The 25342-nt window shown below is 61.0% G+C and overlaps 2 protein-coding genes across 2 annotated transcripts; one reads left to right on the top strand and one right to left on the bottom strand.

Moving 5' to 3' along the window:
- Nucleotides 1-7940: 7940 nt before the first annotated feature.
- IDUA (alpha-L-iduronidase) lies at nucleotides 7941-22932 on the top strand. Its single transcript, XM_028088957.2, has 14 exons — nucleotides 7941-8168; nucleotides 8951-9091; nucleotides 19280-19365; nucleotides 19555-19662; nucleotides 19932-20027; nucleotides 20122-20324; nucleotides 20448-20627; nucleotides 20741-20957; nucleotides 21311-21523; nucleotides 21604-21725; nucleotides 21801-21926; nucleotides 21999-22075; nucleotides 22426-22526; nucleotides 22675-22932. The coding sequence occupies exons 1-14, from the start codon at nucleotides 8014-8016 to the stop codon at nucleotides 22779-22781; spliced, it is 1932 nt and encodes a 643-aa protein (XP_027944758.1). The 5' UTR covers nucleotides 7941-8013; the 3' UTR covers nucleotides 22782-22932.
- SLC26A1 (solute carrier family 26 member 1) lies at nucleotides 9948-12775 on the bottom strand. Its single transcript, XM_028088948.2, has 2 exons — nucleotides 12185-12775; nucleotides 9948-11477 (listed from the first exon to the last, which is right to left on the bottom strand). The coding sequence occupies exons 1-2, from the start codon at nucleotides 12773-12775 to the stop codon at nucleotides 9948-9950; spliced, it is 2121 nt and encodes a 706-aa protein (XP_027944749.1).
- Nucleotides 22933-25342: the final 2410 nt, after the last annotated feature.

The raw sequence follows: 25342 nt of genomic DNA, 5'->3' as shown, positions 1-25342 counted from the left end.
GGGGAAGGGTAGAGCCCCAGGGTCCCAGAGGAGGAGAAAAACAGGGTGGAGGATGCAGCCAGGGGAGAATAATGTCCGCGGTGGGGGTGCTTAATGACCACGAAGGCGACCAAGGCAATGCCTGGAAGTGGGCTGGGCCTGCTGGGAGGGCCTGCGGAGGGAGAGACAGGGAGGGTTACAGTGCCTTATTTGGCTGAGGGGGGATTCCGGGTGTGGACAGCAGAGGGCGAGAGAGGGCAGTGCCAGAGACGGGGTCCTGAGAAGGCCGGAGGACTCTCGCCCTCACTCCCCAGGAGGGTTCTTCATTGTCCAGAAACCGTTCACTGCGCACCCAGGGCACTGGGCTGGCATGTCTGCCCTCCTGGAGCTGAGTTCTGGGGCTGACAGACAACAAACTGAAAAACAAACAAGCCTGGAAATGCCACTTAATGTCTTGGTGCCGCTGTGGATGGAGGGAGTCAGGCCTGAGTGCCCAGGAGGAGCTGGGCTGTGGGCAGCAGGAAAACAGACCGGCAAGGGGAAACAGAGGGTGCAAAGGCCCTGGGGCCACTCCTCTCTCTTTGTTTCCTCAGCACCCCCATTCTGGCTTCAACCCACCCAGCTCCCCGAACCTGCCCTCAGCCAGGTCACAAGTCACAGGTGAGGGCCAGGCCCCAGGTCCGACCGGCCTCCTGGCCCTGGGAGGGTTATAATCTAGCCATGGTGCCTGAGAAGGCACAGGTTTCTATGGAAGACCACTCCGCACCATGCAAACTACAGCTGACTTCTTAGGAAACAGGACCTAAAGACATATCTCTCCATGCATGAGAAAGTGGAGGGCAGGGGAAACACCTGGAGAAGGGGTATCCTGTGTGCATTTCTGCAGAAACGTAACTCTGCTCTCTGATGTGGCATGCCAACGGAAATGGCAGACACACTGCCATCAAACCTTCCCGAGAACTTGGGACACCTTCCAAAATAGTTAGCAGCTTCTAGCTGATGCTGAACACATCTGCCTGGAGCATGGCTCTCCTCGAGGATCTGGGTGGCCCGCTCTGCGCTCTTGCTCCTGCAGAGAGCTTTGGGTCTACAGGCTGTCCCTCTCCCCTTCTCTTCTCTCCGGGTCTCAGTAAGCTCAGGAGCCCTAACACAACTCCCCAGGCTGGGGGGCTTGACCAACATTTACTTCTCACAGTTCCGGAGGCTGGAAGTCTGAGATCGGGGTGGCGCATGGTCATGTTCTGGTGGGGGCCTCGTCCTGATTTGGCAGACGGGGGCCTTCTCACTTGGCTTCTCACAGCAAGAGAGAGAAGAAGGTGTCTAGCGTCTCTTTTTATAAGGGCACTAACCCCGTCCCATGCTCTTGACCCTCAAATGCCCCACCTCCAAATACTATCCATGGGGTTAGAGTTTCAACATATGAATCAGTGAGAGAATCAACGTCTGTTGTTCAAGCCCCTCCGTTTGTGGTCCTTTGTTACAGGCACCCCCGTCTGTCAGACTCGCACAGAAACAGGCCAGCTGTGCGTTATCTGGCAAGTAGCTTCCGACGCCCCACATCTTGTTCTGAGTGCCACGGATGTGTCTCTTTCCCGCTGGTGCACATTCAGTGCGCGTTAGCAGCTGCCCCGACGTGGGCGCACCATGGTTTATCCTTTCTCCTGTGAACAGACTTGTGCGTTGGTGCCCGACTTGGGCTGTTAGGAAAAATGCTTCCAGGAGCTCTGGTGCACGTATACACATGTCCACGGGAGTACCCTTGCTGGGCCATAGGACAGACTGTGTTCACCTCTAGAAGAGAATCCCAAAGAAAAATAAACCCACCCTCACCAAAATACTAATGTGTACGTCCACTAGCAACGTAGGAGATTTTCCTCTGCTGCACGTTTGTGACAACCACGGTCTCACAATTTCAGCCTTTCTGGTAGGTTTTGGTATGGTTTTTCACTTCTGTCCTTTGGTGGTGAGGAAGTCGCCAGATCCTTATCACAGATCCACCTGCCCTCTGCAGCTCTTTTGTAAGGCCCTGTTTGTTAAGTGCCTTGATCATTTTTCTGTTGAGCATCTTTTCCTTATCGATTTGTGCTTATTCACATACTCTGGAGATGATTATTTTGTGAACTACCGTCCATTCTTGCCGTCCGCGGCTGCCAAGCTCTGGAACCGCGAACGCAGGATTGTGGAGTCCGTGAACACACAACCAGGGCTCCTGGGGAAATGCAGGGTCAGCTTCCTGGGAGGCTCTGGGCACGTTTTCATCAACGGATCAACACAGAACCGTGTGTCGTGTGGCTTCTGTTCAAAGGCATCTCATCGACTATACAGTTGAGTCATCAAGGACCCATCCTGCCGGCATCACCGAACCTCACGCCTCAACAAAACCCACCCAGCACGCGGTTTTCTCCGCGGGCCCATCACAGCCTCTGGTGCTTGGAGCCCTGGGTGGGACCTCAGGACCACCCTGGGGGGTCATTATAAACAACGGAGTCACCAGCCAAAAGCACAAAAATGCGGGACACGTGGCACCAGATCGACAACAGAAAGGACACTTGTTTCCAGGGCGAGCTGAACCGAGAAGGCAGGGCGCCGCCTCCTCCTGTCTCCGCCGGGGACTTCGGGCCACGCTCCGTCTTCGCTGCTCTGGGCACGTCCCCGAACGACCATGGACGTGCCGGGAGTGTTGACTGTGGGCTCACAAACAAGTTTCAGTGAGCAGGTGAATTCGCAAATCTGTGAATATTGAAGTTTCCTGCATCAGCACAGCCTCCTCCACACCAGGATGGTCCCCTTGCTCTCAGTGTGGCTCTGGGTGAACAGGCCTTCCTACGTTTTCACCTCGTCCAACTGATCAGCCTTTCCTTTCTGGGGAGGGCCATTGTGTCCTGTTCAAGCACCTGCCTGCCCTGAGGTCATGGAAATGCTCCTGGTTTCACATTTCTATCTCCTGAGGCTGCCTGGCCCGCCTTGGTGGTGTGGGTGAGGCAGGGTCCCATCACAGGGACCCGCAGCCTCTCTCTTCAAGAAAGAATGCAAGTCATCATAGAATTAGGTGCACATGTATTCAGAATGAGATAAGAAATCATCATCTTTTAAAAGATTGACTAATAGCACGAACATTACAAAATCAAGAAAATACCACAATTCTTATTCATAACTGCATGGTACTCCACTAGGATGTGTTTTTCATCTACGTCTTTTATCGTCTCTTCTTATAACAATTTTTCAACATTACTTTCCAGGGGAAAAGAGGAGAACTTAGTATCTCTAACAAGGTTGATTGAAAACAACGTCGTGACTACTATCTCTCACCAAAGTCCTCTCTTGACCACTCACTTACTCAGAACTCCTACCCTGTTAGGACTGCTGTCAGGTTTGGAGAGAACGTTGACAAGTTGTTTCATTTATAAGCTGGGGAGGCTGGGATATTGCATTTTCTCGTGCTGTGACTCATCTCAAATGCCCTTACAGATCTCCTGAACCTTCTTCTGTCGCGTCCTTGTCACATCGGCTGTGAGGGGTTCTCCATTATCTTGTTGATGTCGGCATTTCCTGTTAAATCAGCAGAATGTTTAATCCCATTCCAAAAGTCCAGTGTGATTCACTCCTTCTGGCTAATTGCCATGGCAGTTCCTGGAAGCCGTTTTCTGTGCCAGGCTGTCTGGCATGAACTTCGCGAGGAAGTGACTGGGGACAACATGAATATAGTCCATTAAACCCCAGCTGGAGTTTCTACCACTCAGCTTCCCCTTGGCCCCGTCCTGAAAAGGGCCCCCCACCTCCCCAGAACCACCCCAGCAAGAGGGGAAATGTGACAGGAGGAGTTTGAGGCAGTGTGGGAATTGCTGTGGTCCTAGTATCTTCCTTTAGCGAAGTTTACAAAAACGTCTGACCATATGACCAAGGCCCCGCGGGAGCCTGTGCCATTGAGTGGACCTGCTGTGTCTGTCTTTGGCCAGGCTGCAGGGTCTGCTCCTCGGGCTCCACAGTCCTGATCTAAGAGAGCAGAGGCCCCTGCAGGGGCTCAAGGTGTGGGCAGGACGTGCTCCCTTCAGAGGCCTGCCGCTGGCCCTCTCGGTCTTCTGGAGCCGTGCTCTCGGCAGTTCTGTGCTCATGAGCCCTTCCTCGATCATCAGAGCATAGCATCTTTACTCTAAAATGTGTACCCAGGATTTTCTTTTAAAGATTTTATTTATTTATTTGAGAGAGCAGGAACACAAGCAGGGGGAGAGGCAGAGGGAGAAGCAGACTCCCCGCCGAGCAGGGAGCCCGATGCGGGGCTCGATCCCAGGACCCGGGATCATGAGCTGAGCCGAAGGCAGACGCTTCCCCGACGGCGCCCCCCCAGGCGCCCCCACCCCCAGGATTTGTTTTACTCAGATATGGTAAGGTGACAGAAATGGAAACACCCACCTTTGGAAGGATAATTTATTACTTACATTTCCCAGGAGAAGGGGATACCCCGCACCATGTGGGGCCACGGGGGAAACACCGGTCGGAATCAGAACGGAGAAGCAGGAGCAAAGGGAATGTGGCCCAGAGCCTTTACTGGGGTTTCCATGGGAAGGAACGGGTGAGCAGCCGGCACAGGGAGTAAGTTTAGGATCGGGTACTTTGAAAAAATCGGGCAGGCCTAGGCTATAGTGGCGGTCCCTGGTTGTCCAGTGTCTGGCCTTGGGGTGATGTGCGGCAAGGGGGTGTTGGCTTGGCGTGTGAGAGCATTGAAAGCTGGGTCGGGGGTGTGGGCTCTCTCCAGGAACTGTGTAGCCCTAGGAGGGGCACTCTCTCCAGGGCCAAGGCCCCAGATGCCGGAGCATCAAGAATGAAGAAAATAAGCAAATACAGGCAGGGGAGAAAAAGTTGTTACCTGCCTAGAGATATAAGCCAGATTTTGTTTAAGAGGGAAAAAATAAGATCCTGCCCTAAGAGAAGACACACGGTGAGGGGATGCTGCGGTGGTTGGAGCTGTCCCAGGGGAGGCTCCTGCTGGCCCTTCCCTCCCAGTTTCCTCCTATCAGACAGAGGCAGGAGGGAAAAGCCTAAAACCAGAAAGAAATAAAAAAAGAAAACGGGAGAAAATACAGGCCTGATTTTGCCTGTTCTTTCGCCTGGAAAAATTAGGAGCAACTAGTGGTAGATTACCACAACCCCATGATGTGGTCCCACCCATTAGAGGCCCCACACCTAGAACCCAAGATCATTAAAATTGTGTCCAACCAACTTGTAAATATTTTGCTCTTACTGGTGGGCTGAAATGTCCAGCTCTGCGCCTGTTCTGGCAGTCTATCCGCCGCAGCTACTTCCACACCTGGAAGGACACGGTGCACCTCTGCAGGCTGCCCGTGGGTGTGCCACAGCACCATCCCCCAGACGAGATCCTGACCCGGGCTCCTCTCTCCAAGACGGCGCCCTCCTCCAAGGGGGTTCCTGGGACACACTCACTAGGACACGGGGGTCCAACAGCTTTTAGTCCTGTTGGGTCCCACTGGCAACGCATTCCTCCTCAGGCCCCTGGCTGCCTGGGAGCCCCTTGGGACTTGGATTCTCAGAGCGGGCAGGTCGTGTGAACAGCACCACCAGCCACCGCGTGTGACCGAGCCCAGTGGAGTCCTACTGCCAGGATGTCCCCGAACATGGACAGGACCCAAGGCTAGCACTTTAGCCAGACTTCACGCAGGTGTCTGAGCGGTGGATGCTCTGGGCAATAATGGCTCATCCTCACACTGATGATGCACTGTCAGGCCATCGCCTAAAAACTGTCTCCTTCAGAGTAAAGAACGCTGGAAATCTCTTGCCTCACAGATGCCAGAAATATAACTTAAAATCACACATGTCTCTGGATACACTAAGGCCACAATACGAGTCCCGACTAAGACAGCCTTACCCTTTGGAGTTACAAACGTTACTAACAGTAGCCAAGACACATGTCACTTGAAACCACCATGTCCCCGACACGTTCCACGACCGTTTCTCTGAGGGACATACTGGTCTTCTTGAACAATTCCTCTTCATATCCCAGTCCAATAAATGGGCCCCTAGTTGAGTCTCCATCCTGCCCTAGGCTTTACGCTCCCTTAATTGAGGGCCCTTTGCCCAACTCTCACCTCACACCAACCTGAAAAGCTTTCCCACGGTCCTTCCCTGTACTGAAGGGGAGATGTGCTCAGCCTCTGTGCAATGGAGACTGACTGGTCATGAGGCCCTTTGCTGATGTCTCCCTACCCCTTGTGTCCCCGTGTGGCCCCGGACCGAGTGCCGGGCCTCCTGTTTCCTGGGATCGGTTGAGTATGAACTTCTTCCTGCACGGCAACCATTTTCCTGTATGTGTGTCTCACCATAACTGGTTAAAACAAATCCTGAGTACACGTTTTGGAACAGTCTCCAGATCTCTCTCTCTTCTGAGGTCTTTACGTGGCCACTCCCGTGTCAAGTCTCCCTCTGCCTCCCCCTCACGAGGATGCCGTGATGACATATAGGGCCCATTCAGATCATCCGGGATTATCTCCCCTCTCAAGACCCTTCACTTAATCACACCTGCAAGTCTCTTCAGCACAGAAGGTCACGCTCAGAGGTCCTGGGCTTAGGACCACGGACACCACTGTGGCCAGCCAATCAGTGTGCATTTATTCCACTCACAACTTCTGTGTTAACTGTCACACATTTCGATTCTCTGGTGTATTTAAGCCCCCAGAATACATTACAATATTTTTTTTTATATATCACTCTTCATTAGATTCGTGTACAACATAGTCTTCTGTACCTCTGGGCTGTGTGGGACCATTCTGCGTGGAGGTACCAGTTACCATCTCCTTGGTGAGGGCCAATGGGGACCAAAGTCCCCAGAGTCCAGTTCTCCGCAAAGTCCTCATCTGACCTTCTCTTTGGAAGGAAAATTCTTGCTGGATTCAGAATTCTAACTTACCGGTTGTGTACTTCCAGGACTTTGAAGTTTTCATTTCACTGTGTATTGGTTTCAATTGCTTCTGTTGAAAAGTCAGTGAGCTTTGAAGATACTCTGTGGGTCTTTGGTTCCAGCCCTTCACCACGATGTGCTTGGGTTCGGCTTTCTTCATGCCTTTCTTCGTGGGCTTCGCGGCACTGCTTGATTCTGTGGCTGGGTATCTTCCAACACTTCTAGAAAATCGCCCGCCCTTATCTCTGCAAATCCTGTTTCTGTCACCAGCCTGGGGGACTGACTGGTCCGTTGGCGGCCTCCAGGGACGGGGTTGTGCTGTTTCAGGCAGGAGGGTGCAGGCACGAGACTTTTCACAGGGTGGCGAAACGTCTGATTGTGGAAGACGCGGTGCTGGACGACTTGCCTGGCGTGTGTACAACGTGAAGTGTAAACCCAGGCCAGGCCACCCAGCTGTCTGTCAGCAAGGTCCGCTCGCCTTCTCCAAGCCAGCTTGTGCCCCGACCACACCGGCTCCTTGTCGCTTCGCCTTGCCAAGCCCACACCCCAGCGGCTCACCTATGACTCCGCTCCTTCCCTCCCACCCCTGCATCCAAGCCGCCTGCGGTCCTAGCGCTCATCCTCCAAATGTGTCCCACATCCGACCACCTGTGCCCACGTCCAGCCATCGCAGGTCGGAGCCATCAAGTAGCCGCCTGACCCGTACATTAGGCGACTCCCCGGCCTCCGGGGCGATCCTCCGAAGCATGAAGCCGCAACGGCTCACTCTCGGGCCCCGGGACAGCGGAGCGCTCTTACAGGAGGCGTCCGAGCACAGCCGGTGAGCAGGGCTGGCGGGTACCGCCGTCCAGCGGGGGAGGACCGAGCCAGGAAGGGGCAGCGGTCCAGGACTCCCCAGTCTGGAGCCCGGCGGCAGGGGGGCGGGGAACCCCCAATCCCCGCCCACTCACCGGCCCGCCCCTCCCGGGTTCCGAGAACCCACCCAGACCCGGCCCCGCCCCGCAGCGGCGGTCACGTGGCGTGCGACCCGGAGGCGGAACCGGCGGCGCAGACCTGGGCTCCCGGAGCGCAGAGGAGCCGCCGGGCCTGCGGGGATCGTGCGCCCGCGCCCCCCGCGCTCAGCCATGCAGCCCCCGGGCTCCCGCACCCCGCTGCTCGCGCTGCTGGCCGCGCTGCTGGCCGCGCCCCGGGCTCTGGCAGAGGCCCCGCACCTAGTCCTCGTGGACGCGGCGCGTGCGCTGCGGCCCCTGCGGCCCTTCTGGAGGAGCACCGGCTTCTGGTGAGCGCTGCACGCGGGGAAACGGAGGCCCGAGAGGCCCATCTCCCCTCCATCCCGCCGCGCGCTCCTCCCGAACCCGGGACGCGCTCCTGGACCCCCTGGTTGCATTGGAGAGACCCCTGGGCTCCCGCGCCCACCGCTCGGGCGCTCTGATGTGAGGAAGGCTGCCCAAGTCCTCACCCTTCCCTGGCTGGTTTACTTCTTCCTCTCGGGGTCCGCCTTCAGTCAGACTGGGGGTTTTCTTTGTCGGCCGGCTCCAGGCGGTGTTTTGGGTGCCCCGAAGGGTTTTCTGAGTGGGTGCCCGGTGTGGTGGAGACCTGCGGACAGGCCCTGAGTTTGCGCGGTGGCCACCTGGGGCCGTCCAGGCGGTCACCTGGAGCAGCGGCCCAGGACCCTCCCAAGGGGGCGGCCACAGTGATGTCAGACAGCCCTGTCATGGGACCTATCTCCCAACCCCCCTGTGTCTCTGACCCCCCCCTCCCGTGGCTCCGACCCCGCCCCCCTCGTGTCTCCAACCCCCTCTGTGGCCTGCTTCTGGCTGAGATCACCTGGCTGAAGGGGGAAGGAGCAGGGTATTGGGATGGGGTCCTCTCTTCTCAGGGTGCCCCTGATTTCCATAAACGTGAGACAGAATAACATTCCTGACGTTGGGGGTCATTTTATTACATCAGGGACGGTAACATTCATTGGCAGGTACTCCCCACTCCAGCTGCTGGAGGTGGGTGTCCTGGGCAATCCCAGGCCCTGTCCACGGGGACTCATGCCCCTTGTTCTTTCCCCAGCCCCCCACTGCCTCACAGCCAGGCTGACCAGTACGACCTCAGCTGGGACCAGCAGCTCAACCTGGCCTATGTGGGCGCTGTCCCTCACGGTGGCATTGAGCAGGTCCGGACCCACTGGCTGCTGGAGCTCGTCACAGCCAGGTAAGTGATGGGGGCAGCCGGCAGAGCCCCCTTTATGGAGAGCAGGACCGAGGCTAAGGGGAGAACTGTGTTGGGGTGTGCAGGACCGGGCAGTGTGAGGGCCGTGGCGGGGGCAGAAGAGAGGAATCCTGCTCTGAGGAGCTGTTGCCCTCGCACTTCCCAGCAGAGTGTCCTGTGTGGGGCTCTGGTGGGTGCTGGGCAGCCCCTGCACTGGGCACAGCTGACATCCCGCTGGATATCACTTAGAGGCACAGGGGCAGGTTGGTGTCCCACTGCGCCAGCTTTGTGGCTGAACCAGCACCAGCAAGTGTGCACCCACATACCTCATGTGATGTGCATGTGGGTCAGGCTTTGCAGGAACGCTGCCCAAGGGCTGGGCTGAAGTTGCGTCGGTCCCACCCCACTTCGGCCCTGCAACGCTCCGCCCAGCCAAGGCGTGGGACGAAGGAACACTTGGGTGTGTGTTTGGAAGACTTCAGAGACACGGAGGTCCTCAGGCCCCCGGCCAGAGCTGCCCCCTCTCACCAGTGGGCCCAGGACTGGGCAGGCCAAGGGACCAGTATCCTGTGGGCACCGTGGAGGCATCCTGATTGCCTTGGGCCCTTGTTCAAATAGGAGGTGACACCTGGTGTCAAATCGACCCTGCAGGACCACGGACGCACAGCACGCGGGCCCAGGGTGTCTCCGTGGCAGTTTGTTTCAAAGGTGCCGCTCTTGGATGTTCAAGTGTCTGGGGCTTCTGTGTGCTCCCTGGTTCCTCCAGGGTGGAGGGGCCCAGTGCCACTCTTGGAGGGGTGTGGTGAGTGGTCGGTGACCGGCTGTGGGAGCGTATCTGCTGAGGGCTCCTGGGACGCTGCTAGAGGGCAGAGTCCGTGGCTGCCAGCGCCCTGCGGCGGGCTCGGGCCTCCTGCACGGCGCTGTGCACGCTGTGGAAGAGCTGCCCCTCGTCAGCCGCGTCCCCCTGGTCCTCCCCAAGGAAGCCACCTCTCCTCAGGGTGTCCCTCACCGAGGGGCTGCAGCAGGCCAGGAGCAGGGTGATGCCCAGGGCCCCGTAATCTCGGCGCAGGTCCTGCAGCGTGGCCACACCGGCTGCATCCAGGAATAGCATTGGGGCACAGTCGATGACCACAGCATGGAAGCTGGCTGCCGTGGTCACCAGTGCAGCCGTGCTGGTCACTGGGCCCAGGTCCACGCCCTCAACAGGGTCTCGCTCACTGGCCCTCGCCTCCAGGCCCCGCTCCTTCTTCCTGGTGGCCACGTGCCCTGCATCCAGCCCCGTGAGGCTGTAGAGTGACCGCAGGAAGAAATCCTTGTTGGCGTAGTAGAGCGGCCCTGCAAAGCGGAATATCTGCACCCCAGGCTCAGGGACCAGGCCCTCAAACTCCGCAGTGTCCTCGTAGAAGCCAGAGTCCCCGATCTGAGCAAGCAGGGCAGCCCGCGGGCGCTGGGTGCGGCCAGCCAGGCTGAGCAGAGACAGGAGGATGCCGGCCAGCAGCCCCACCTCTACACTGACCAGCGCACAGGTGGCTGCCGTGGCCACCCACACCAGCGCATCAGCAGGGCTGAGCCGCCACAGCTTTGGAACGTCCCTCACCTTGCGCAGGGCGCCCCGCAGGCTGACCACAATGACGCAGGCCAGCACGCACCGCTGCAGGTCCCGGAACAGTGGCGCCAGGGCCAGCAGTACCAGCAGCACCACGGCGGCGCTGACCACGCTGGACAGCTGCGTGCGGCAGCCGGTGGCCGTCTTCACGAGGCTCTTGGACAGGGCGGCGCTGGTGACATAACAGTGGAAAAAGGCAGGCAGCACATTGCAGCAGCCCACGGCCAGCAGCTCCTGGTTGGCCCTCACGGAGTAGCCGTGGCTCCGGGCAAACATCTCAGCCAGAGAGATGGAGAAGGCAGAGCCCACGAGGGCCAGGGGCACAGCGTCCAGCACCACACGCCACATCAGCCCAGGGTCTGGCACCCGGGGGGCCACGAAACCAGTGGGGATGTCACCGGCCACGCTGGAGCCAAAGCGTTCGTGGAGCTGGCTGAAGTGGGACACCAGCGTGGCCGCCACAATGACCAGTAGCTCCGTGGGCAGTGGCACCTTTAGGCGGTGCCGGCAGCGGTCTGAGAGCTCCTTAGAGGCCAACAGCACAGCCAGGCACGTGGCACTGGTGACCACGTCGCAGAGGTTGGCCTGCCCAGCACTGCGCAGCAGGCTCAGCCACGTGCTGACCACCATGCCCGGCCCTTGGTGCCGTGGGATCTGCACGCCCAGCAGGTGCCTCAGCTGGGAGGTCAGGATGGTCACCGAGGCCCCCATGGCAAAGCCATCGAGCAGCGGCTGGGAGAGGTAGGTGGACACGAAGCCCAGCCGGAGGATGCCCATGAGGACCTGTGGACAGAGTGTGGTCAGGGCAGCGGGCTGCCTGGTGCAGCAGAGGGGGTGGCCACAGCACAGAGCTCAATACCCTTATTTCCCGAGTGGACTCTGGAGTGCCTGCACACACGTGTGCGCACACAGGCACAGTGGATGCTGGAGGTGCGCACGTGGCCTCCTATGCTCATTTCTGGTCCTTTCACGCATGCCGGCTCTGGGCATCGGAAAGCAGCTCCCTTCTCCTGTCCTGCGAGGGGCACTGCCCCCCACCCGGGAGACCCGGGGCCCCTGGGAGGGTGTGACATTGGGGTGGACAGGACAGGCCTGGTCCGGGAGACCCCTGGGTGTGGGGACGCTGCAGGAAGGGAGGCAGCCTCTCGGGATCCCCCCCTGGACGGGACACCCAGGGGAGCTGCGTGGGCCAGTCAGGCGTGTCTGGAGCTGAGGCCCCACTCCAGCCAACTATTGCTGTCCAGGCCACAGCTGGCTGGGCGGGGCCCCTGTTCCTGGGCACCCTCAGGCCCTCGGGGGCCCCCATCCTGGGTTGCCGTCCCGTGCCCACCTCTGCCTCAGCCTGCTCTGTGCTGCCGTTGCCGGTTAAACCCGCCGTTCTCTGAGGCCCTGAGCCCACACTGCCCTGGGCCCGGCCCTTCTGAGTGGGCGGTGAGCGCCCGAGGGGCCTGCGCCTCGCTTGGCACAAGCCCAGCCGGTAGGCCCCTCACCTGGTAAAGGCCGGCTACCAGTGTGAGGGCAGCGGCAACGCGGATGGCATAGCAGTCCTGCTCACAGTCCTGCGGACCGGGCCCCCCGGCAGCGGCTGAGGCGTTGACCCTGCTGCCGTTGTCCCCGGGCCCAGCGCCGTCCTGGGCGGGGCCAAAGCCGGCCAGCAGGAGCTCGCGGTCCACCACCTGGCCCACCATGAGGCAGAGCAGGCTGAAGATCCCCACGGACACGTGGTGCGAGGTGCCCATGAGGAAGTAGATGAGGTTCGCGAAGAAGGACGTGTACAGACTGTAGATGGGCTGTAGTCCCGCCAGCAGTGAGTAGGCGATGGCCTGTGGCACCAGGATGATGCCGATGACCAGCCCGGACATGACGTCACCTGCCAGGGCCTCCCGTGGGCGGTACCGGCGCAGCCAGCGTGTGGCGGGGAGCAGGTCCTGCACCAGCGTCCAGGCCCTCTGCGGGCTGCACGCGCACCTCCACCACAGCCTGGCTTTGAGCATCTCACGCAGGCCCAGGGGCGCTGGGGACCGCCGGCGGACCAGCACCGGCCCCCCGCCCCGCTGCACGCACTCAGGGGACACCTCCATCCGGCCCGCCACGCTTCTGGGGGAAACTTGCAACGGAGGCGGGCGTCAGCACCGAGGTCAGAGGGCCGCACAGAGACCCAGACCTATGTGTGGCTGAACCCCGCTCCGCTGCTCCCTGCCCACCTCCCCATGCGGGCACAGGCCCCTCCACCACCCATCCCAACCACCACGGTCCCCTCTGGCACCCCTAAGTCAGCTCTGTACCATGGGCTTGGAGCACGAGGGCCTCCCGATGCCCCCTGTTGAACCTTGGAGGGCTGCTCAGACGGCAGCACTGACCACTCCCTGCTCCTTGTGGCAGAATTCCTGGGACGTGCTTTGGGAGGGTGATCTCTGGGGGCCAGCTGGGAGGGAAGTTGGGGTGACTGGCATCTGTCCTCTGCCCGGTCCCCCGGGATTGTGGGGTACCCTTTCCCAGGTGTGTGATCACACTCCTGAGGCAGCTCGGGGTCTCAGACCACACAGGTGCACCGTGGAACACAACGGTGGGACTGCCCCTTGTGTCCCGAGGGCAGCTGGCCTTCTCTTGCCTTGTCACCCCAGGCCCAGGACATAGGGCCTGGGGTCTCCCCGGGCTGTGGAGGATGGCATGTGTGTGTCGGGGGGCAGGCAGGCACAACCCTCATGAGCTCCAGGGGGACGTTGAGCTGTGCTTCCTTCCTGGGACGACCTCGGCACACAGGGGTCCCCCCGAGCCCCCAGAGTCCAGGTGCGTAGAGTGAGGACTGTTTAAGTGGCATCTGCCTTGTGCCGGAGGGTCCACGAAGGAGACCCTAGAACCGCCCTGCCCTCCCCTTCACCCAGGGAGCTGGCCTCTCCTGTCGCCTTGGGGATTTCACGGTCCTGCTGCAGGGCTCCGAGATGATCTTACCTGAGGGGGCCTCTCACAGGCTTGGAGGACCGGAGGGTAGCGAGGGAGCTGGCCTGTCAGCCTGTTGGGGCCAGAGTCTGCCGGCCAGCTGGACCTCCAGAGCCCTCTGGCTTTTGTTGGCGGGTGGGGGAGTGTGGGCGGCAGGCTTCTGGCTCAGAGCTGGAGCCAGGAGCCAGGCCACGGCAGAACTGGCGCCCACCACGGGCAGTGCTCCGTGGTGACCATCTGACTGCTTGGCCAGCTGGGATTGCAGTTAAATTATTTACCCCAAAGATTGCTGAGTCATGGGTTTCCCCCAGACCAGTGTTACCTGAGCGGCTAATCCAGGGAGTTGTACTGTAATCAGAGGCTCACAAACAATTGTGTGGGCCTCTTGATAAGCTCCCGGCCTCCCAGTGGGGCCCCAGGTGTGGGACAGGGTGGGCAAGGGCACCCAGTGGCTGGAGCAGGATGCTTGGATTCTGGGGTCCCTGGGGGAGGCGGAGGGCCTGGGAGCCCAGCCAGTCCTGGGACAGGGCACAGGCAGAGGGGACCCTTCAGCTCGGGGGCCTCTTGCTGTGGTCCCCACAACTAACCCAGGGTCGGTGCTGGGGGTGGGGCTGGTCTCTTCATCCTATCCCTGGTCACCCTCCCTGTTGTGCCGTGAGACAGGCCTGGTCCACGCTGGAGCACCGGCCTGAGTGGCACTGGGCCCCTGTATGCTTGGCGTCTGTTGTGTGTCCTTGTGTGGAAAGCAGGTGTGAGGCTGCCGCTAAGTGTGTGTGTGTGTGCACGCGTGTGGATTGTTGAGGGCAGGAGGGCCAGCAGGCATCGCGATATGCTACCAGCCAGGTGCACCCTTCTTGCTGTGGGGGGTGGGGGTCTGACCACCTGCGTGACTGGCAGGTGCCCGGCGTGGGCAAGGACTGGCTTGAAGGCACATGATGGCTTTAGATGACTAACCGCATGACCCACCAATGATACAATGACTATTCTGATCCCCCACCTTTACACTGAGTAACAGGTGAACTTCTGTCACTGGGATCTTGAAGGGTTATGTGTGGAAAGGGGCCCATCCCGCCGTAGCCCCATAGCCCCTATTGCTCTCCTGTCCCCCCAGGACACAGCCTAGGGTTTTCCCTCCACTGACCCCCCCCCCGCCAGAGTCCAGCCCAGGACCCACTTGGCCCCTGGTGGGAGCTGTTTGCCCAGATCAGGAGCTTCAGGCCCCTCCCTGGGGCAGATCAGGTGCACCACGGGGTGCAGAGGGGAGGGTAGCTATTGAGGGGGGTATATACGTTTATCTCCTACCCCAGCTACTGGCAAAAGGGCAGAGAGAACTCCCTGGGTGACCTCAGCGCCCTTGGGGGTTTTGTGACACAGAGGACTCCTTGGTGCCCAGAGCAGCGGTGGCCAGGGGGCAGATACACATGTGTGCTCGTGCTGGGCCACGGGGCCTGGGTGCTGGTGTAGGAGAGGGGGTTCCTCGGGGTGGGGACCTAGTGTGGGAAGGGGCCCTTCCTCTGAGTTAGGAAGGGGAGAGGCAGCGGTTTCTGGAGGCTCTGGGCAGGAAAGCACCTGGGTGGGGTGAGATTCAAGGCAGATGGAGATATTTCAGGAAGGGGCTAATTGGGCCTACCCCCAGCCCCTATCCTGTCAGATGCAGCACGGGGGCCGGCTTTGGCTCCCTTGCCAGCAGGGATTGGGCCTCATACTCTGCCCAGGCTGGGTGTCTAAACCAGGTGAAGGAGTAACAGTTGAGGTCACGTCTGACCGTTGGGAGAATTGCAGGACACCCCAGCCCCTGCCGTGTCCCTCCCCGGCTTCTCTGCATTGAGGCTGGTGATCGGGCACCTGTGGTCTCGCTCCCGCACACGGGTATCTAGCCCTGGGCGCTTGCCTGCCAGAGGGGCTGCTGAGGCCCACAGCCCCTTACTGCGGTGGGCCCACGGAGCTGCAGACTTCACCCGAGCAGGGGCCTTGGGGTTCACCCTGCTGGAACCTCCCTCTGGGGGCTTCTGCCCAGCCCTAGGCCACATGGTTATTTCCTTACAATTTGTCTTTAAATCCCCGTTTTAAATTGTCAAATACGCTTATTTGGTACGGAAATGTTGTATCCCGACCCCGAGTGCAAAGGGGCTGCCGGGTTGATGGCCCGTATTGCTTCCAGGGCCCTGAAACGCCGCCGTGGTGCACGGGCCCCGGGTGCTGGATGGGAAGATGGAGAGCACCCGGCCTCTCCCGCCAGCTGGCCCTGAGCCTGACACCCTCCTACCTCCATCCTCAGACTGAGGCTGCGGGTTCCCTTGGGGGGGCGGGCCTGTGAGCTCGCCGCGCGCGCCCCCACACATCTCCCTCTCTGAGCGCATGGCCCCCGGCTGGCCGCGCACTGCGCTCCCCGCCGGATCCTCCTGCTCCGGGAGCGCGCGCCCCGCGTCTTCGCCCCGCGTCTTCGCCCCGCGCACCCTCCGTGCGCGCCCCCCACTCGGCACCCCCACCGTCGAGCACCCGCGGCCGCGGCCTCGTCCTCACTCCCCTGCGCACGTGAGGCCGGGTCCCTCTCCGCGCACCCGAGCACTCCCCAGGCGGCTGCAGCGCTGTCCTCCCGCGCACGCGCTCAGGCCCTGCAGTGGGAGGCCTTGGCGCAGCCGGACAGCCGCAGGCGCGCGTGAATGAGCCTTTTGTGCCGCCGCCGCAGCCCGGGCCCACGTGCCAGAGCCAGAGGACTCGCGCCCAGGTTCGGACCGTTCCAGGGCCGCGGAATGGATGCTTGTCGGTGGAGACCCAAGCCTCTCTGCACTTCACCTCAGCGCTCAGCCCCCTCCCTAAATGAGGTCTCTCAGATCCTCACTCTGACTGGGCCAGGCAGAGGGAGACCAAGGCACCCACAGTGGTGCCTAAGGACCTCTGGGGTGGGTTTTTTGGCCCCTGGGACCCGTGTATTGGTCCCCAGGGTATCCTTAGCTGTGGAGGCTGGCTGGGCCAGGGGACACTCCTCTCCATCCAGGGGGACGGGCTGGGGATGCCGCTGCGTTAGGGCTCCCCCGTGGTACCCCACTGGCAGAGGACACCACCCATAGGAGCGGCGTGGATCTGAGGCCTGCTGTGCACCCAATGTGTGCAGGCTGGGATTATCACCGCCAGGGGCTGCAGGGAAAGCCTGGAGCCCCTGCACATGCCTTCACTTTCCACTTGGTCACCCCATCACCCCTGCCCACCCTCCTCCCACACAGTAGTGGGACTTTGGAACCCTCTGCTGTGTACATTTAATTTTTACCCAAGGGCTTGTTAGTTTTCTTTGCTACGAGTTGTGACCTTTGGATGGGAGGGGAAGGGTGAGGGAGCTGATCCCCACTGCCCACAAGCTTGTCCTGCTGGGCCCCAGAGATGGAAGGACGCAGCCCCTGCACAGAGGGGCCAGCAAGGGAAAGCAGAGTGCAGGGCGCGGGGGGGCAGAGGAACTTGTGTGTGGTGGCTTGACCTGGCCCCTGGGTTGGACTCAACGCCAGGCCCAGGCTCAGCCTTGACCCTGTGCAAAGTGAGGCGTGGGGCAGAGAAGGGTGTAGAGGGGAGGTGTTGGCTTCTCCATGTCCTCACTGTGTCCAGGGAGACAGTGGGCCAGCCAAGCTGTGGCGTGGGGTGGGGAGGTTGACATGAAAAGCTGTTCGGGGCCAGGTTCTGTGGTGACCCACGCGGCTCCGCCCCAGCTGCCACAAGAGGGTGCGCCGCAGGCCCTCCTGCCCTTGGCTGCCTTCCTCCCTGGGATGGACGGACGGAGCAGGCCTGTCCTCAGGGGAGGCCCTGAGAGGCCTGCCAGCCCGTCGGCCTGTGCTCCTCATGAGGCAGCACCCCCGGCCCGGGCCACCCCGGGCTCCGTGCACATCCCTGCACGACTCTTCCCGCCCCGGCCCCTTGCCTGCGCCTGACTGGAAGGCCAGCAGCTTCCCCACCCAGCCCCCAACGCCGGGTCCACCCTCGGATGCCACCTGTACCCCCGCCCACCTCGCTGCTCAAGCGAAGTATGAGGGGTTGTGCAAGACCTGCCCCCTCCATCCGCAGATGTTGCCCACCCTACCTCATAAGTCCATCTGCTCTGGCTCCTTCCTGCTGCCTTTGTAGCCACTGCCCCGTCCTGGCACTTACACCGGCCCCGGGCGGACCTTTCCAACCATCATGGCCAAAGGGAAAACTATGGAGACAGCACCAAGATCGGCAGGTGGAGCACGGGGGATGTGGGGGCCGGGGAGCAACTCGGGGTGGTACTGCGGTGGTGGGCACCTGTCCTGATGCCCTTGTCCAAACCCACAGAATGTGCACCACCAGGGGGGGCCCTGCGGTCATCCGTGGACTCTGGGTGGTGATGACGTGTCCGTGGAGGCCCGTCCACCGTCACAGATGTCCCATCCTGGTGCGGATGTGGATAGTGGGGAAGGCTGTGCCTATGGGCAGGCAGGGGGGAAATGGGAAATCTCTGTACCTCCCTCTCAATTTCCTATAAACCTAAAACTGTTTAAAAAAAAAAACGTCTTGGGGCGCCTGGGTGGCTCAGTCGTTGAGCGTCTGCCTTCGGCTCAGGTCATGATCCCAGGGTCCTGGGATCGAGCCCCGCATCGGGCTCCCTGCTCCACGGGGAGCCTGCTTCTCCCTCTGTCACTCCCCCTGCTTGTGTTCCCTCTCTCCCTGTGTCTCTCTCTGTCAAATAAATAAAATTAAAAAAAAATCTCTTTAAAAAAAAATCTTAAAAACAAAGTCATGGCAGTTTTCTCCTTAGGTCTCTGACAGGGCTCCCCATTTCACTTTGAGTCAGGGTCCTATCCTCACCTTGGGTACAAGGCCTCCTGTGACCTAGTCTGTCACAGCCGGCATCCTATTCTGCCCCAGGTCCACACTGTGTTTTCTACTGCTTGATCACTGCGAGTTTACTCCTACCTCAGGGCCATTGCACATGCTGTTCTGTCTGCTCTCCCTGGCATTCCCATTGCTGGCTTTGTCTCACTACATGCTAGGTCCTAGATGTTACCTCAGAGAGGCCCTCCCTGCCTGATCCTTTGCTCCCTTCCCCTTGCATGGTACATCTGATGTACCCACGTTCGAGGTTCACATAGTTGCCTGATTTCTGTCTCCTCCCAGAATGTGAACCTGGAGGAAATTGGGCCACAAGAGGGTGGGGAGGCTGCCCTTCTCCATTTTCGGAGTGTGGGAGGGGGAGAGGAGTACTATTGAGACAAATCTGGAGTCCTGGCCTCCGGGAGGTGTGAAGGAGCAGGTTGTGGCACCCCCCGGGTCCTGCCAGGCTCCCGTTCCATGGCTCCCCACTCCACAGTCAGCTGTCTTCAGGGTGCCTTGTTTCCCCCCTACTCCATTCTGTCGTACCCTTCCCAAAAGATCTACCTGCCCCGTGCCACCCCTCAGCCCCAGGCTGGTCCGAGCTCCTGAAGGCCTGGGGGTGGGGTTCCAGTACAGGCACACTGGTTCATACTAGGCTGTGAATGACTGATAGGCTTTTATCACTGGTGTTTTCGAGGGGAGGGACCCACTGAGGAGTCTGGATCTGAGACCTGTGTGGTATCTTGCAGGCTCTCTACCTGCTTGAGTATGGCCACAGTTCCAGCCCGGGCCCACTTTCCTCCGCCCTGACATTCACTGTCTTACAGGGAGTCAGCTGGGCAAGGCCTGAGCTACAACTTCACCCATCTGGATAGGTACCTGGATCTTCTCAGGGAGAACCAGCTCCTCCCAGGTAAGCAGCAGCCCTGCCCTCTGCCCTCTAGTCCTGTCCCCTCCCCATGACCTGCCCCCTCTGGGTCCTCACTGGTTAGATGCAGAGGACTGGCCTCTGTGCGGGGCAGGTGGGGCCCAGGGCAGGCAGAGCGTGGGCGCCATGCGGGTAGGTGGGGCCCGGGCGGATAGCCACCTTCATGTGTTGCAGGCTTTGAGCTGATGGGCAGCCCCTCCAAACGCTTCACCAACTTCGAGGACAAGCAGCAGGTGTTTGAGTGGAAGAAGCTGGTCTCCCTTGTGGCCAGGAGATACATTGGTGGGCAGGGCACAGGCCCTGGAGGGACGGCGGGGGGGTGCTCCTGGGCAGGCTCTCCTCCCACACAGGCCACCTCCTTGGACTTCTGTGTCACAAACCCTGAGCCAGGGTCTCCTGATGGGGGAAGCAGGCCGGGCAGGGGGCACTGGGCTCATATGGAGACCAACATCTTTGTCATGGTCCAACCGTAGGCAGGCCTCCCTGTGAGTGGGGATAGGCTTGGCATTCCCCATGGGGGGCATGTGTGACAGTGAGGGGACACTCTGCAGGTAGGTATGGACTCTCACACGTTTCCAAGTGGAACTTCGAGACATGGAATGAGCCAGACCACCACGACTTTGACAACGTGTCCATGACCATGCAAGGTGGGTGGCGCCTCCCGGGTCCTGTGAGTGGACAAGGGGCGGGAGCAGCCCCTCAGGCGCCAGCGTGTGGACTCCCGAGTTCCCGCCCGCCCAGGCTTCCTGAATTACTACGACGCCTGCTCCGAGGGGCTGCGGGTTGCCAGCCCGGCGCTGCGCCTGGGCGGCCCCGGGGACTCCTTCCACCCCTGGCCACACTCGCCGCTGTGCTGGGGCCTCCTGGGGCACTGCCACAATGGCACCAACTTTTTCACGGGGGAGCTGGGTGTGCGGCTGGACTACATCTCCCTCCACAAGAAGGTACAGTTGCCCCCCCCCACGCCCCCTGCCCCTCTGCCCGCCAGGGGACCCCGCCGCAGCCCCACCCACTCTTCAGCCGGTCACGGGAGCTGACCCCAGTCATCCTGAGGCCAACCCCCGCAGGGCGCGGGCAGCTCCATCTACATCCTGGAGCAGGAGAAGGCCACCGTGCTGCAGATACAACGGCTCTTCCCCAAGTTTGCTGACATCCCCATTTACAACGATGAAGCGGACCCGCTGGTGGGCTGGTCCCTGCCGCAGCCTTGGAGAGCTGACGTGACCTATGCAGCCATGGTGGTGAAGGTAGGCCTGCCCCCAGGATCTACCCCAGCACCTACCCCAGGAGCGGCGGTCCTTAAGGGGAAGGAGGGTCCGGGCGCATGGCCTGGAAGATCCTACCACCTGGACGCCTGCAGGTCATTGCCCAGCACCAGAACCTGCTGGTGGCCAACTCCAGCTCTGCTGTGCGCTACGCGCTCTTGAGCAATGACAACGCCTTCCTGAGTTACCAGCCGCACTACTTCACACAGCGCACACTCACTGCGCGCTTCCAGGTCAACAACACGCGTCCGCCACACGTGCAGCTGCTGCGCAAGCCCGTGCTCACCGCCATGGCGCTGCTGGCCCTGCTGGGTATGCCCTCCCCCCTTCTCTGCGCCAGCCCAGACTAGAGCCAGACGAGGCTGCCCCCTGCACCCTGGGCAGGGCCAGGACCAGGACCAGGGTCTCGGTCAGGCAGGGGTGTCATTCCAGGCCCCATGGCAGGGGAGGTGCAGATGTATGTGCCCTGCTGGGGATGGGGGACTTCCTTGCCCCTCCCGGCCCCGCTTCCCCAGCTCAGTGGGTCACAGAAGTTGTGGTGTGGTGGGGCCCTCTGGTGCAGGACCCTTCGTGGAGGGGAATGAATGGTGGGAAGCCAGGCCTCGGGAGAGCAGCCCTGGGAGGCCGCGACTTCTGCCTGGTGACAACCCACCCCTGCCCTGCAGACAGCGAGCAGCTCTGGGCCGAGGTGTCGCAAGCCGGGACGGTGCTGGACAGCAACCACACGGTGGGCGTCCTAGCCAGCGCCCACAGCCCGGCTGGCCCCCTTGACGCCTGGCGCGCCACGGTGCTGGTCTACGCGAGCGACGACACGCGCAACCACGCCAATCGCAGCATCGCCTTGACCCTGCGCCTGCATGGGGTGCCCCCGGGCCCGAGTGAGCTGGGGTCCTGGGGAAGGGGTGGCTCTGGAGGGGGTGGGCCCGGCGAGGCGTGGCTCCAACGTCCACCTCTGCAGGGCTCGTCTATGTCACCCTGTACCTGGACAACCAGCTCTGCAGCCCCCATGGCGAGTGGCAGCGCCTCGGCCGGCCGGTCTTCCCCTCGGCAGAGGAGTTCCGGCGCATGCGCGCCGCCGAGGTCTGAGGCCGGGTGGGGGATGGGGCAGGGCGTCTGTCGAGATCCCAAGCCCTGAGTACCAGTCCCTGTCCCCAGGACCCAGTGGCCGAGGCGCCACGCCCCTTCCCTGCCAGTGGCCGCCTGACACTAAGCCCAGAGCTCCGGCTGCCCTCGCTCCTGCTGGTGCACGTGTGCGCACGCCCTGAGAAGCCGCCAGGCCAGGCAAGTGGCAGCCCCCTACCCCGCCGCCCAGGCCCCTCCAACCCCCCAGTCACGGAGCCTCTCTCCCGTCAGGTGACCCGGCTCCGTTCTCTGCCCTTGACCAGCGGGCAGGTGCTTCTGGTGTGGTCGGATGAGCGCGTAGGCTCCAAGTGCGTGCGTGCTCTCACTCCTAAATCCCATCCTGTAGGAGCTGTTGGTCCCCGCCTGTGCCCGGTCCCTCCGCTCTGGTCCTCCAACCCCTCCCCACCTCCGCCTCTCACGCCCCCCCCCCCACAGCCGCACAAACAGCCCGAGGCAGCCCCCCCTACTTGATCGGGGGTGGGGGTCCCTGTCGGGAACGTTGACAGCTGGCCCTGGGCTCCGGTCCCCTCGTCCCTCTGCAGCGGGTGTGCAGGAAGAGGGCCAGGGACCCGGGGAGGGCTCAGAGAAGGGGCTGTGAGTCTGCCCTGCCCCCCAGCCCACCTGGACGCCAGCCCTCCTCCCACGTGACCCTCCCCAGGTGCCTGTGGACGTATGAGGTCCAGTTCTCCGCAGATGGTGAGGCGTACGCTCCTGTCAGTAGGAGGCCATCGACGTTTAACCTCTTTGTGTTCAGCCCAGGTGTGCCTGCCACCGTCTGCCCTCACCTCAGCTGCCCCATTTCTGGGCCTCAGCGCGTGTCCCATGGGGTGGGGTCCAGGGAGCTCTAGGAGTTTGCGGTAGGTTCAAGGGGGCACTCCAGAACACATGTGTATGTTTGCATCCTCAGACTCCGCTGTCACGTCCGGCTCCTACCGGGTTCGAGCAGTGGACTACTGGGCCCGACCAGGCCCCTTCTCGAACCCTGTGCGATACCTGGAGGTCCCTGCACCATGAGGGCCCCCACTGTGCAGTGACCATGAGCCTGTGCTGACCCGTGAGCCTGGGTGGTCAGGAGCTGAGACGGGCTGGACCACCAATGGCCCCTCAGTCGACTGTCGTTCTCTCCTGTTCTCTTGCTCATGCCCTTAAAGTGCCTTTTCACTCATCAGTCTTGGGGCTGGCTTTTGTGGATGGGCCCAGGGCAGACTCGGGACCTGGCTAGAGCGGGGCCTTCCCCACCTCCCTCCTCTTCAGAGTGCTTTCTCCCACCATGGGAGCAGGCTGGGCACAGGGAGACTGAGGTCCAGCTGCCAAATAGATGGCTGCCCTGCCTCCCTGGGGTCTCTGGCCTCATTGCTGGGTGCAGTGGGCCCCATTCCTACCCCCTGCCCGTTCTGCAGAGCACGAGGGTGCTCGCCTGGGTCAGCTTGGAGCCCAGGTGGGGACCCACTTCCTGAGGCCCAGGCAGGCTGAGCCTTGCACTCCACCAGGTGGGGGGTAGGGTGGGACTTGCAGGCTGTCTGGCCCCCACTGTGGCCAGCAGTGTCAACTGTGAGCCGTGTCTGCCCCCATGGCCATCCTGGTTCCTTATCGGAGCCCGAGGGAGACAGATGGCAGGCTGAGAGTGACTGGGGACTGTTCACAGAGGGGTGACGGTGGGCAGGACACTGCACGGGGAAGTGCAGGACCCAGGGTCCTCCCCACCCCCACCCCCACCCCAGGGCCAACAGACGGGTGAGGGAGCACTCAGCGGTCCAGACAGGATGGAGAGGCCACCTGGTGAGGAGCAGAGACCTTCAGTCCAGGGGTACAGCCAGTCTGGGGGGCCCTGTGAGCAGGAGGGGGGTGTGGAGGCCCCGATCCCCACTCTCCTCCTCTGCTGACCTCCAGGGCTACCTTGGGCTTAGGGCTTGGGGAGGCGACGAGGGGGGTCTGAAAGGGCAGATGGAAGACAAGGCCCAGTCAGCCCCTCTGGCTTCCCCAAACCTGCCAGCCCCCTGTCTCTGTGAAAAACTCAAGGACTGCCAAGTCTCACCACCTGCCTTACCACAGGTGGGAGAAGTCACCTTGGTCACACTTCCATGTGGACCCCACATTCAGCCCCGTTTGCTTTTCTTCTTTCCCGGTGTGGGTACCGCAGTTGATGCCGGGGGACCCAGCCCTTGTGTCTCTGTGGGGCGCCGTTCCCTGCTGACTGCCGTTAGTATACAGGGGGCAGAGGGGGTGCCCTGCCCTGCATGGTCCTCCGGCCCTATCACGAAGCCCTGTCCCAGCCAGCCCAGGCCGTCATGATGAAGTAGAACGAACCACCGACCCCAAGGCTCCCCCACTACAGAAGTGTGTTCTCTCCCAGTCCCGGAGGTGAAGTCTGAGATCAAGGTGTGGGCACTGTTGGATCCTTCCGAGGCCTCTCTCCCGGATTTGCAGACGAAGGCCTTCTCCTGCCTTCTGTGTCCTACTGCCCTCTCCTTAGGATGCCAGTAGCGCCCATGCTCAGGACCTCATTTTCATCACCTCCTTAAAGGCCCTGTCTCCAAATACAGTTCTGTTCGGACACACTGGGGGTTAGAACTTCAACATAAGAATGTGGGGGGGGGATACAGTTCAGCTCCTATAAGCATGGACTCCATTTCTCCATGGTGATTGGGATCTATTACCCCAATAGTAAAGCAGCCTCTTCTCTACCTGCTGGTTTAGTGGCTGTAGGACCCCTGATGGTTGAAGGTCCATCTAAGCTTCCAGCTTACGGGAGGGGGGCTGGGTTCCCTGGTGGACTAGGCCCTTCCTTGGATGCCAAGACCTTCAAGACCGCGGAGCAGAGATCCCTCAGGCAGTGAGGCTGCCTCCCTCTCTCCACCCTGGCCCTGTGTGTTCTGGCTTTTGGCAAAGCAGCCCCACGCGTGGTCTGCCTCTGCGCTGTGAGTTCCTGGCACAAGCCCACTGCCATTGCCCTGGTGGTAGGATGGGTCCCTCTCTGGAGGTGATTGTGGCTGAGTGGGGAGTTAGCGCTGGTATCTCAGCAGGACAGCAGAGACGCATCTGTGCTGTACCCCTCGGCCCTCAGGGGCTCAGTCACCATCTCCACCATGCCTGTGATGTCCATGTAACCAGCCTGTCACCACTTCGCTGATGCATCCCTGTTCTCTGACCACGCTGACAGCTTAGCTTTGGTCTGCTGATTTGGGGTTGGGCTTTTTGAGAGTTGGGGTATCCACGTGATTGGCCCACACACAGCCTCTGCCCCTGCTGCAGGCCTCTTTGTATCTGGGCTCGTGGCGTTGTCACTGGGATGGCAGAGAGACCCGTTTACCGGTCTCAGATGTAGAGGACACCCCATAGATCCATGGAGGTGTTTCTGCGGGACAGCACTCTCATTCTGTGCTTCTCCCCAGATCTTGTCCTCAAGCTTCCCATCTTGGTCTTCATGAGTCTGGCCAACTGGTCACCCTCTTGGATGTTACCTTTTGTAGAGCCAGGCTTGGGCTAGGTGCCCCCTTGGCTTGGCCTACTGAGAGACACTGGTATATGTACACGTTTGCCCATGAACCGTGTCTGCAGGCTTATGTTTCCCAGCA

The sequence above is a fragment of the Eumetopias jubatus genome, unplaced genomic scaffold (genome assembly GCF_037043125.1).
Source record: "Eumetopias jubatus isolate StellerSeaLion01/CBP00866 unplaced genomic scaffold, mEumJub1_p1.0 scaffold_2, whole genome shotgun sequence".
Taxonomy (NCBI): domain Eukaryota; kingdom Metazoa; phylum Chordata; class Mammalia; order Carnivora; family Otariidae; genus Eumetopias; species Eumetopias jubatus.
Note: the sequence above shows the minus strand (reverse complement) of the source record. Positions and strands in the feature narration are given on the sequence as shown.